Source organism: Taeniopygia guttata, chromosome 20 (assembly GCF_048771995.1).
Source record: "Taeniopygia guttata chromosome 20, bTaeGut7.mat, whole genome shotgun sequence".
In the NCBI taxonomy this organism is placed as follows: domain Eukaryota; kingdom Metazoa; phylum Chordata; class Aves; order Passeriformes; family Estrildidae; genus Taeniopygia; species Taeniopygia guttata.
Genome location: NC_133045.1, coordinates 12,055,216 through 12,068,001, shown reverse-complemented (window position 1 = coordinate 12,068,001; position 12,786 = coordinate 12,055,216). Strand labels below are relative to the sequence as shown.

At 38.3% G+C, this 12,786-nt stretch overlaps 1 protein-coding gene and 1 long non-coding RNA gene across 4 annotated transcripts in view; one reads left to right on the top strand and one right to left on the bottom strand.

Moving 5' to 3' along the window:
• The window catches only part of GNAS (GNAS complex locus), a 136,323-nt gene extending 126,944 nt beyond the window's left edge, over positions 1-9,379 (top strand). For all 3 annotated transcript variants that reach the window (XM_030288467.4, XM_030288468.4, XM_072917154.1), the window contains exons 10-12: positions 322-452; positions 973-1,040; positions 1,915-9,379. In XM_030288467.4, the coding sequence (XP_030144327.4) occupies positions 322-452; positions 973-1,040; positions 1,915-2,061 (346 nt within the window). In that variant the 3' untranslated portion in view covers positions 2,062-9,379. The remainder of the gene's footprint in view (positions 1-321; positions 453-972; positions 1,041-1,914) is intronic.
• On the bottom strand, positions 1,915-12,547 carry LOC115497881 (uncharacterized). Its single transcript, XR_003963442.4, has 2 exons — positions 10,538-12,547; positions 1,915-8,743 (listed from the first exon to the last, which is right to left on the bottom strand). It is a non-coding gene; the product is annotated as an uncharacterized lncRNA (long non-coding RNA).
• Between the last annotated feature and the right edge of the window lie 239 nt (positions 12,548-12,786).

Genomic DNA, 12,786 nt, shown 5'->3' with positions numbered 1-12,786 from the left:
ATCATTACAAACAGCTCTGCACAGCTACTAATTGGTGGTTGCCATATTGAGGCTGGAGTAATTAAAGTAGTGATGGAGCAGAGCTCTGGGAGGTGGGAATGTTCCCTGGGATGGGTTTGGATTAACAGCACAAAGTGGGGAGCACCCTCAGGGTGTGCACACCTGCAGTTATACCCTTGGGATTCAGGTATAAAGGGAACCTTTCAAATCATTCCAGTGTGTCACAGGACCTTGTCCCCAGACATGTTGTGTGACTTACTTTAAGTTTTTGTATGATCTGGGCTGTGCCTCCTAACAGTGTTTAGTTTCCCTTTTCCACAGGTGGCTACGGACCATTTCAGTAATCCTTTTCCTGAATAAACAAGATTTGCTAGCAGAGAAAGTTTTGGCAGGGAAATCTAAAATTGAAGACTACTTTCCAGAATTTGCTCGCTACACTACACCAGATGATGGTAAGATTTTTAAGTTTCGTTTGCAATTTTTCATTTTCTTGTTAATCACATTCGTGATGGTTTTGGTAGCTTCAGCAAAGACTTGAAAACTCTTAAGTAGATGTAATCATCAATGTCTTTTAGCCAAATTGTAATGTTTAATTTAAGGTATTAATAATGAGAGATTCCTGCCTCTTAAACATTTAATATATTAATCATTTCATCGTGACAAAATCCTTTTACTTTGGTGTAGATCACAATCTGACATTTTGTCACAAATGTGTCCTTGGGACTCCCCCTAATGCTGCCTGTGGACATTTCTCTTACCTGCCAAATGCCTGGTGCTGTGGCCATTGTAATATTCCCTTATTCTCCTGAAATCCTGCTGGTTTAAATAATGTTATGGTTTGTCTTGTCTCACAGTCAGTTCGGCCAAGTGTATTTCTGTCATATGTGAGCAGAAAGCAGAACAAGTTGAGATTTTTAGGTGCTATTACCAGAAAACACCTGTTAATAAGATGCTTATTTTATTATTAATTAGCAACACCAGAGCCTGGTGAGGATCCCAGAGTTACAAGGGCCAAGTATTTTATTAGAGACGAGTTTCTTGTAAGTATTTCCTTTCTTTGCCTATTTCTTCTGTGATTCTTCTCAAACCCAAGCTCTTGCTCACCTTCTGCTATCGCAAAGTGCTGTCACTTCTTGTGTTGTTTGTATTTAACATCCACACTGCATCTACCATTATTTATGAGCTTTACTACTGCTTCTTAGCTGCTTTTTGGATATTTGTACTTAATTAAATAGTAAAAGAATTGGTGAGAATTAAGAAACCCCAAACAGAATGATGATTGAAGTCCTGCTGTTATTAATGGGGCCAGATTTTTATTCCATGCATTATTTCTAAAGATAGAGACTAATCAAGAGATGCCTCATTTGTCAGATATTAATGTCCTTTTTGTAATGTCTTTCCCATTACTGGTCAGCAGAAGCTATAATGGACTTTTTTTTTTTTTTACTATTGTTTATTTGTACAATTATTTTTGTAATGGTGAGCCTGGCAATCAAACTGTGGACTCATTTTAAAATGGAGTAAAAAAAAAAGTTGAGGGAGGCTTTCTGTAAAGCAAGGATAAAAGCTTTATACAGGGAGGCAAAATCCTGCTTTTTTCATGGTCAAATGGACTGGGAGTTGTGTTGCTAAATCCACCAAAGCTGCGTACAAATAATGATATTTTCCTGAGTTCTCATTCCTCTCTGAAATTCTCCAGCTTGCAGTGACCAGCTCACCGTATAATTCTGATCATTTTGAATGTCACGTTTCAGGTGAAAAGTCTGTGGGCATTTTGCCACTCAGTTGCACTTGTTGAAGGCACAGCTCACACATGCACACCTCACCCTCATTCAGCCGAGCTCTGGGGACGGGTTGGGGTTCCCCCAGTGGGATTTTCATTTTAACCCAGTGTGTGTCTCTTGCTCTGCACAGAGAATCAGCACAGCAAGTGGAGATGGAAGGCACTACTGCTACCCTCACTTCACGTGTGCCGTGGACACAGAGAACATCCGGAGGGTTTTCAATGACTGTCGGGACATTATTCAGCGCATGCACCTTCGCCAATACGAGTTGTTGTGATGGAGAGCACTTTTTTCTGTGTTTTGGACTCCTTATTCCTTATTAAAAAAAAAGAAAAAAACACCCTTGCCCACATAGGGTGGAAGAGAACTGTTTGAATCTCCCATTGATTTGCACCCCTCAACTTTTTCTCCTTGCTGGACAATAGCAGCACTTCTAAGCTTGCTTCTGTACCCCTCGGACAGTTTGAGATGGCCCCTAACACTTAAAAGGCCATTTCCATGAGGATTCCCTAACACTGTTATTAACAAAAGAGAGAGAGAGAAAAAAAAACAAACCAAACAAACAAACAAAAAATAAAACCTAATTAATTAAAAGCCCTGAATGTGGAGCACCTGAAAGAATTGGGGGTGAAAAAATTAAAACGTTGAAACAAAATTGGGGGAGAGAAAACTTTAGGTAATTTAGCACTGCTGTGGGCATAATCCTATAACCCGTGATCTCCACTTTGTATCACTCACTGCATCCGAGTAACGAAGGTGCCAAGTCACAGACCAAGTTTGAAGACAGACCCTTGAGTTTGGTTCTCTGACTGTAATGTGGCTTTGGGCGGAAATACTGACAATTCTCCAACAGACCTAGACAGTGCAAAAACCAACTGCTACCTTTCAGAAGGGTATTTTTAAAACCAGTCTTGGTGGTCTAAAGACAACCATGGACATTTATGAATTGAACTGCGTATGGCCTGTGATTGCAGAAAGAGTTAACCACACACTGTTTTCAGTTTGTCCACTGATGATCCCGTCTGCTCTAAAAATCATTATCTAGACTGTAGTCCTCACAGTCTTTCCCTTCTTTTTCTTCTTCCCTTCCCTCATTTTTTATTTTACTGCTGGATTATTATTCTTGTACAGACTGTAAAATGTATTATTTTGTACAACTTTATTGAAAATAACTTGTAGAAGATCTTTGTGCCTTGATTATGGCTGTACCTGTACAATGAGCTAAGATGTAAGTATGTTTGATTGCGCTGTACAGCTTTGTCAACCCTATCTGCAGCATTAGCTCAAGGTAGGGAAAATTTATCTGTAGTTTAGTTTTTCTGGTTTATAAAAGAAGGAAAAATACTGTTTAGTAAAAAAAAAAAAAGGAAAAAAAGGAAAAAAAAAAAGAAAAAAGTACAAATTGTGCAAACTTAACCACTTTAAAAGTGAGGTCTTCAACAAGTGACCAGATGTTGCAGCATCGTGCTTTTTAATTTTTAGCTTTAATTCATTTAAATCTCTATCCAAATGCAAAACATGGCTTGTTTCTACATAAAACCAAATTTTGCTACAAATTATAAATGTTAGTCTTTGGTCATTCATAGTCCTATTTTTGCTAAAGACAAAAAAGAAAAAAAAAAAAACCAGAACAATAACAGACACGTAGGGCATCATGCAGGTCTGGTGACCATCTCTAGACTGGGCCAAATACCCACCAACCTTGGCTTGCGCTGCGTGGGCAACGACTACCGGAATGACAAGGTGTGCACTGCCCTTGGATTTGGCCACTGAATTCCAGTTTCAAACGACATTTTTATTTCTCTTTTAATAAAGAGATACTTTAGAACCTTTTTTTTTTGTTTTATATTAACTATATAAGTAGCTTAAAAGTGAAGATGTGTGGATTTTTTCTTAAACTTGAATAATTTATGCAAATTATATGCTTAGAACAACATGTGGTACAGTAAAAAGAAAAAAGAGCAAAAATCACTGTAGCAATAAGAGAGCATGTAATTTTAGTAACTACTACACTGCTTTATATTTTATACCTAGGTGTTTTATGTCTCTGTGAGTGTGTTACTTTTTCATGTGTCTAAACCTACGTGTACAATTTGTACAGAGTCAGAAATTACAGCTGTAATAACACATCTAGAACAGTGTTAGCCTATATTACTCAAACACCCCTGTTCCCCCTTCATTTACACCCCTAAACTGATCTGGATCTTAACTGCAGTGACTTTAAAAGGAGAAGAAACAAAAACACCAAAATTCTTGCCTCTTTGCCTTTCACACTAGCTTCCCTCCACCCAAGAGACCGTGTTGGCTTTCTTTGTTTGGGAAGAGATGCAGTTTAAATTCAAGTGAGGGCGTGGTCAGTGATGTCTGTGCAGCTAGATTTGCTTCAGGTATCGGATGCCTTTTCAATGTTAAGAAATGCAACTGTTCAGAATTGTGACTTTTCATTTGCTTTTGTGGCTAAAGTCTTAAAATGAATCACACAGTCCATTTTCACTGGAGAGCAGGGATGTGAGGGAGTTACTGTCCCATCTCAATTCAGAATTACTTCCAGAAACACTGAATAGTTGAAAAATTTTAGCTGCAGTTGTTACTCACCTTTGCAAAATGATCTTTCCTGTTCACAGGTTTAGACAGCTGCCACCTGAACTTTGTAGAACTGTAGAAAACATGACTGAAAATAGGCCCCTCCAATTCAGAATGTATCCAGTGCCTGTAGGTGAAGGGCTGGCGTTTCCACTAGGTAAAAATGGGACACATGTAGTGGAAAGGAAATTCATTGTGAGCCTTAATTTTAGTTACAGGAGCCAAAATCTTTATTTTAGTGCCAACCCTTATCTTTTTAAGCCTAGGAGGAGTTGGTGTGAACACCAAATTTATAAATGGAGAAAACCTGTAGTGGTGTGAGGAATGTAATCTCTTGTCTGAGAGAAACAAAGCACCTCCATTAAAAAAATTAACAAAATAAGCTTTTTTCCTCTGATGAGGAGGACACATAATAACAATGAGCTATATAAGACAGCAACAGTTTAAGAAACCTAAAGCTTTATATGAACAGATATGTTTAGGGGATGCTTTTTTTTTTTTTCTTATGTGAGGAAAAAGGCAATTGTTTTGAATATGGTTGAGTTGCACAAGTACAGAGCGTGTGTGTGTCTTAATGTCTCAGTATTGCCTTTGTTAGTCTCTATTAGTCCATGCAGTTTGGTGGCCTGGTAAATGCAAGTCTTATTTTTAACAGCTTTCTTTTTCCTTTTTTTTTTTTTTTTTTTTAATACAAAACCATAAAGCTTTAATGCTTGCTATTTAATAAGTGACTGTGTTTTCTTCTGTCTCTAATTTAGTGGCCATAATTTGCAGTTAATTGAACCATTCCAACCTAATGCTTACCCATATTTCTTAGTTTTGTTTTATTTATTTATTTGAACTTCTTGTTTTCATGATTGAAGACTGTCACTTCTGTCTCATTCATCTGTTTGGAAACTTCTGACCTTACAGCCAAAACTTAACTCATTCTACTCAGTATTCATCGTGATGCTGAAGTGTAAGATACCTGCAAATGTAAACACTACCACTTTTATTAATAAAAGCAAATACAGTGTTTTTAGGGCACATTTGCATCACTGTAGTTGAGGTTGTGTCAGTATTTCCATTGTAAACCTATGGAGGGTTGGCAGGTTGGCACTAAACTGCCCTAAGCTGAATCTTTGCCATACAAGGCTTCTGCTCAAGCGTGATTTTGGTGGGTTGGTTTTTCAACAGTTTCCAACACAAACTCTTGTTTCTGTTTTAAGTTATACAACTGTTTTGTTGGATGGGGGTTGGTTTAAAAAGAAAACAACAAAAAACAACAAACAAACCTGGTTCAAGATTGTTTTTGGCACTTCTGTAACTCAGAAATGGTTTTGATTTTAAAACAACCTTCGGCAAGCCAGTAACCTACAATATGGTCTGATCACTTTGGGTATTTTGTAAAAATAATAATAAATTGTAGAGATGTTGTGGTTTCAAAATCAGCTACTGTGCATTTGCAGTAACTTATTTCAACCCAAGAGCTTTTAGTAATTTGTGCATCAGGGCACACATTCAGTGTGGTGCAGCAGAGTAGGGATAACTCCTAAAGATTTTTTTCTTTTTTAATAATGTGGAGAGATAAATCCACTACAGACTAAAAAATTATTCAGCTGTCTCTGAAAGCATCAAAAACTGCTCTCAGAGTCTGAAACTGGAGCTCTGCAAGTTGATAGGAGCAGACTTTGATGCAAAAGCCTGGGAAGGCATCCTGGATCAGCTGTCATAGACAGGAGTCCTTGAGGGCTTTTCTTCATTTATCTAAAAACTTTTGATTCGTGGCATCAGGGCAGGATTTAACTGAGGGCAGGTCCTAACTGCAGAGGAAGGGAAGCTAACATTGCTCCACTGTGCTGCACAGAATTGATACCTGCAGGGTAATTTCCTCCTGCCAGTAAATCTATGCACAGATTTATTAATGTTCATGGTTTCAGAACTTGAGCACCTTGTAATTCGTCGTGGTGTGTTGTTCCTGTAAATGACGGAGGATGTTTTGTATTATTTATCTTATTTTCCAATGTCAGAAGTTATGTGCCAGTAAAAACAAAAGACGTAAACATAGAAGATTGACCCTAGACCTGGAGGCAGAGCCCGTGACAGCTGAGTACCAGTCCAGTGCCTTAGTGACAATGCTCTTGGTGATTGGTGCTATACAAATGTCTTAAGAGTGGTAAAGTTGTTCTAAGTTATAAAATTATGTGACTCATTGTGGAAGAGAGTAAGTTCTCTTCTTTCCCCAGCTGTACCTGATGTGCTGTGTGTATTCCTAACAATGCTGGCACGCCTAAGACCTCTTCCATGGAAGCAGATGTTAAAATTCCTACTAACTTTAATGAGCAGGATCGGGGCCATAGATTACTATCAGTGGAAATCTCGCACAGGAGCAGGTCCTCATCTCTAAAATACATGTTGGGTTTGTATAACAGTAAAAATATTTATAAGCAAACGTGTGTTTGCAGTCCAAAACCAAACTGTGCCCTTCTTCCTCAGCTTGCTATCTCTGAAAATTCATCTGGGAAAAAAAATCTTCCTGTTCTATGACAAACTTTGAAGTGTCTTTGTAAATAAAATAAACTACAAAGGGGATTTCTGAAGCTCTGCTGATGAAAGCCTGACACTGAAAAGTCCCTCTGGTGACTGACAAGACAAATTCCAAGAGTGAGCCTATTTTAATCCTGGTCATACTCAGTCCTGTGAGTGGATGTGTGTCAGGGTAGGTAAAACTGCTTCAGAATTTTGCTGTAGTGCACAGACTGCTAAAATTTGAGCCAGAAGTACTGGCCTTGGAATTAATTGTTTTGATCCCTGGTTCTCATTAAGAGCTCAAACTTCTTTTTATCCTGGTTACTTTCAGTGTACTGAGCTGAGCAAAATGGGTGCAGTATAAAGCACAATCTGACCTGGAAAAATAACATGGGAGGAGGTGGGAAGGCAAATAAGATCTCTCACTGCATTAAACATAAAAATAATAAGGTGGAAGTTTTTGTCTGACTTCTGTGTCCTATAAACTTAGTCTGGTCTCTTGGAAAACAGGGAATTCCCCAGGGTAACAACAGCATTGATACCTCTGTAACATGGATAACTGACCAAATATGTAATACATAATTAAAAATCCACCAAAAAACAAACTTACAGATTTTCCTAATTTTGTTTTTCACTTAGGAAGTTTGACCCAAAATTATTGAATGACAGAACAAAATAAAACCTTTGACCATTGTCCCAGATAGGGAGAAGGATAAATTTTTGAGGGATAAGATGGTGACAGTAAGGATTTTTGTGTAACATGCTTTTTAATGCTGGGGTACCAGCAGACAAATGTAAGCAAATTCAAAATTAAAATGTGAATTTATCTCTTCACTTTAATTTACCCAGTCATTTCATTGAATGAGTTGGCTAATTAATTATTTAAATTTACTACTAATCAAGTTTGGAGAAGGATAAGCCTAGGACAGAGGCTGTAATGTTGGGAATTCTCTCAGTTCTGTTGTTCTGTCATGCAAACCATTGTTTTAGGCTGTGAATTTTATGTGAATTATTAATAGTGGAGTACAATGTTTCTATCTGTAGTTTTCTGGTATTTGATGTGACTTTGGAACTGTATCATTCTTGCAACTGAAATGCCGGAGTGCTGGCAGAGGGCCGAGCAGCTGTATCGGGGTTAGGAATTGCCACATCAGGGAGGCACATTCCAGTTCTTTTTTTGCTACATTTTCAGTTTGCTGTTGGCAGGATCAGAAGAGCTTCCACAAAAAGACAAATTAGGGGTTGGGTGATAGAACTAAATCCTGTGGAAGAACTCAAAGTATTAATGAGAATCAGACTGGTGCTGAGGTGGAGCCATGGAGATGTGTCCTGAGGGGGGTGTGAGGGCTGATGAATATCTCAGTAGTTTTAATCTTTGTTCTCTTACTGTTTGAAGGCACATCCAAAATGAAGTAATGGATTGTGAGAATTTTGCTGCTAACCCTGAGTTCTGTTTCTCACAGGGCAAAGCTCTGCTGGGCTGCAGAGGTTTGTCTGTGTAAGGCAGTGTGGAAGCCCAGAGCAGCCACGAGCAGCAGCTTTTGTGAACCTGTTTGTGATTTAAAACTGGGACACTTAACAGCCAGTTGCTCTGTCCTGCAGCATGACCCAAACCTCAGCTGCTTTCTCCTGTCCTCACCCCCCTCACTCTTGTAATGGTGTGGTTGATAAGAAAATAGAGCAGTTATGAAAGAAAGCAAGGAGACAACTTCAAAGTTCAAATTCCATTACCTTGGATACTGAAAAAGAAATGTAGGGGGAAAATTCTTCATTCCCCAGGTGAGTGGCCCAGTCTGGGATCCTCATACAAATTTTCAAGGTCAGAGAATGAATCAATCCCAAAAGGCCAGGGTTATCCAGTTAAGGAGCTGCAAAAAAAAAAAAAAAAGAAAAAAAGAGAAAAATCTCAGAGATAGTTTAGTGAAAGGTGAGTTTAATGATCAGCGTGAAAATCAGCTGGAACTTGCTTTAAAGCGAGAAATTGTTTCCACCACAGGCTCATCTTGAGAAGCACTTGAGGCGTTGGGAGGCTCAGTGTTTTAAGCAATCCTCGGTATATAAAATACAGTTCCAACTCTTAAGTTGACATTCGAGGGACACTAGAATGATATCACATCAGCAACCTCCAAACCACCTTGTTTTGTTTCAGAATATTCTTGGTTACGTGGTGAAGTGTCATGTGTTCAATGTCTGGAAAAACTGTTACCAGTACTTGAGATACAAACAGAAATGTTTCGTCTTGAGGCTCTGCTTGAGAAGGAAGAACTCTTTAGCCAAAACTCATTAGCCTAATGATGCTGCTGTAATTTCCTATACCATTGGAAAGTTATTACCTTAACTCTAGTTGAATGTATTGGCTGCTTTGTAAAGGGCTAACGATTACAAAAATACAAATTTATGCTAAAAGAATTTGTAGAGGGCAAGGAGCAGAGGGAATGACAGAGACTGCCAGGGTGGATATTTTTAAAAAACATATGAATAAAAGGCAAACAGTTTTGTTGGAAGTTGGCTCTTCTGTTTGGGATTTTTCTTCTATATTTTAGGAAGAAACCAAATGAAGTTGGATGATTTCATCAGCTGTATTACATTCAACCCTTTAGGCAGCAAATCCTGGAATACAGTTGTTAAATAATCTGGTGAAAAATCAAGCAAATTTTAATAGTTGGAATTGGAACTTGAGCATTGGATACTTTGTTTATTTTTCCGTTAAATAACAACCAAAAAAAATGTACAAAGAAAAAATAATGTAATTTTACATGTTCCTGTACATCTGGCTCTTCTTCACAGACTTTCACTTTCCAGAATGCCTTTACTGCTTCCTCAAACCATGCAGCAGAGACACCAAAGCTGATTTTCATTGGATATTTATCGGGCTCCAAATTTTCTCTCTGTCTCAAACTTTATCTCAAAATTTGCTCTTTGCTTCATCAAAATCTCATTAGATAGAAATTGTCACTCAAGAATATTTTACACATAAAATGTAGTCAAATATGCATTTAGGGGAAAATTTGTTACATTAATTTGCTGCATAATAAATCCTTTCAGGGACGTTCAGGTAAATCTAAGTGCTTTTAGTCATGAACATTTCACTGATACTTTGTAAAACACAAATCCTTATGGGGGAATGCAGTTAAACGCAAGAGACAACCAACATTGTTTCCATTCAAAATTGTAAAGGTTTAGTTAGCAAAATCAATTTCTGGTACATTTAATATTTCATCTAATTTTAAGTGATATCTTGAAAGTGTTTGGTTTAATCTGACTTTACCTCTTGTTTATTGACCTGAAGTGAGGCAAGCTTGGATATTGCAATTCTGCAAAGGGCTATTCAGCAAATGTCCGGCTGTTACAGATCTCTAGTTTCCTTCTCAAGGGAAGCTGAAAGTAAATGCTTTGAGTATTGTTAATTCTTTATATATTAAAAAAAAATATTTTTCTGTTACTGCAATCAAAATAAAGAGATATAAATATATAAAGATGGAAAACTTCTAGTTTTAAGATTCAGGCACTGAAATTGTATCATAAATATCTTAACTGTTTCTTAATGGCAGTTGGTGCTGGGGATTGCTCCGATTTTCTACTCAATTAAGGAGGAAGTTTTGTAGCATAATTACCACTGAGGTCCCACAAGTCCAACTGTTGTCACCAGACAAAACTTTTACCTGCTCTGAAAACGCTTTACTGAGGCTAGGAGTGCTTCAGGCCATGAGCTCTGGTACAATGAAATTATCCAGGCTGCAGATCCCAATGTCCTGCCCAGGAGATGCACAGCAAATTTTGGTTGTGGGAAGGAAGATTCTCCTACCTATATAAAACTCGTCATGCAAAGTGTGTTTAGGTGAACTTTCTGTAAAGAACCAGGATCTCCTCCTAAGCCTCATGAAGTCTCAGACTTGTGGTTTTCCCATTCAGTTTTATTGCAATGTTAAGTCCTGGACTCGCTTTTTCTCCAGTTTGAAGTTTTTCTGAACCTTCTGTTAAGTTATTATAATAGTTACTCTGAAATCACCTTCAAAGAACTTGTCTTACACCCAATAGCTGATACAGGAGGTGTAGAGATGTTTCTTACGAGACTCTCAGTATTTTTTCTTTCTTGGTTTGAGATGGATTACATTTAGATCTGGTACTTTCTTAGGAAGCTCTGACTGGTTAATCACTCTGTCTGTTCCAAGTTCATTATTATTTCTCACATCTGTGGGATGGAAATTGCCTGCTAACCAAATAGAGATGAGCCAAAAGCTTTTTCTCAAGGATATTTCCATTGGCTCCCAGCCTCAGCTTGTCACTTCACTCCCAGTTTGTCCCTCATAAAAAACGACCATAGGCATCGGGATGGCCTCACTGTCCTGCCTGCAGTGGAAAACGTGGAAAACCTGTCCCTTGTGTCTCTGCTTCAATCCGTGTGGTTTATCCCAAAAAAGCCTTTTTTCCTTTCTGCTGGCAGAGCAAAAAGAACATTATCCCGGGCTCTCCCGACTCGGAGCAGTGTTCCAGGAAAAGCTGTTTCACCACTGTAGGGCAGCACAGGACAGCACAACTCTGCTGTGCTGCAGCTCAGGTGCTGGGGTACATTCTCTGTATTTAATTCGGAGTGCAGCAAATCCCTTGATTAGCACATAAACCACATCTAAACAAGGATTTTGTCTATTGGAGATGCTGTAACTTATTTCTGAGCAGGGGGTTTTTGGCCTTTCTTACCAAGCAACGCATGGAAGGCCATGTCATTTCTTTATACTATTTTTCAGTTAGAAACAGAATGAGAATACAGGACCTTTTAAATAATTAATCAGCAAAACTCCTGGCTGGCCTCCAAATCCCAGAACACACCCTTGCCCTCCCCTTTCTCCCAGTGAAACTCTGATCCAACTGAAGAGTGGGACTGGATCTGAAGAGAGACAGAGGGACTGTTTCTCACATGATCTCACTAATGCCTCTCTCCTTGAACGAGGCCTGATTATATGATCAGTTATCATTGTAGACTCGTCCCTGTTCATCTATTTTTCTATTCTACCATAACATTTCATCATTCCTATTGTGAAAAACGCCAATCACTTGGTTTCTAAAATTTTAAAAGTTTAGTACTAATAAAATGGTTATAAAAATAGTAATACAATTAGAGTAATAAACTTTAGAGCGAGAACAATTACAAGACAATAAAAAGCAAAGAATTATGGATGTCCGGATGCTCTCGGACACTCAGTCACGAAAAGCATGACTTGTGAACTAAGGAATCACCCTTAAAACAATACATTTGTTGCATATTCATATATCCTTCATGGTTATGCATACATTCTATTTAAAACAAGAAACTCTGTTGTGTGTCAACTGTTTCCTTTAATCCCCTGGCGTCTTCGAGACTGAGCAAGGCCTGAAGAAATTAGTTTCTTCTGTTAAGAAGCCATAAATTCCTCTCCTTTGGAAGATTTAGGTGTTCCTTGAAGTGAGTATCTCATTCCTAAAAGAAAACTCCCCCCACATAGATAGTCTCTATTTTAACTTTATGTTGGAACCTAAAACTATATTTAACACACTACTTAAGAGTGTACAGCATAACTTTCTAATATTACACATATAATATTCATTGTAATATTTGCAAAAAGCCAATCATAAAATATGCATTTTTCACACTATCAAGTTGCTGCTGTTCAACATCGCCCTCATGCTTCCATGTGAGTGAGGGAAGGAGTGAGGGACGGAAGGAGTGAGGGAGGGTGTGAGGGAGTGTGTGAGGGAGGGACAGAGCGCACTACTGTGTGCAGCTGCAACCAGAAGAGGAATAAATCTCTTGGAGAACACAACCCTTGGAGAACACATTGCTTGGATAACACATCACTTGGAGAACACAACCCTTGAAGGACACATCCCTCAAAGAATAAAACCCTTGGAGAACACAACCCTTAGAGAACACATC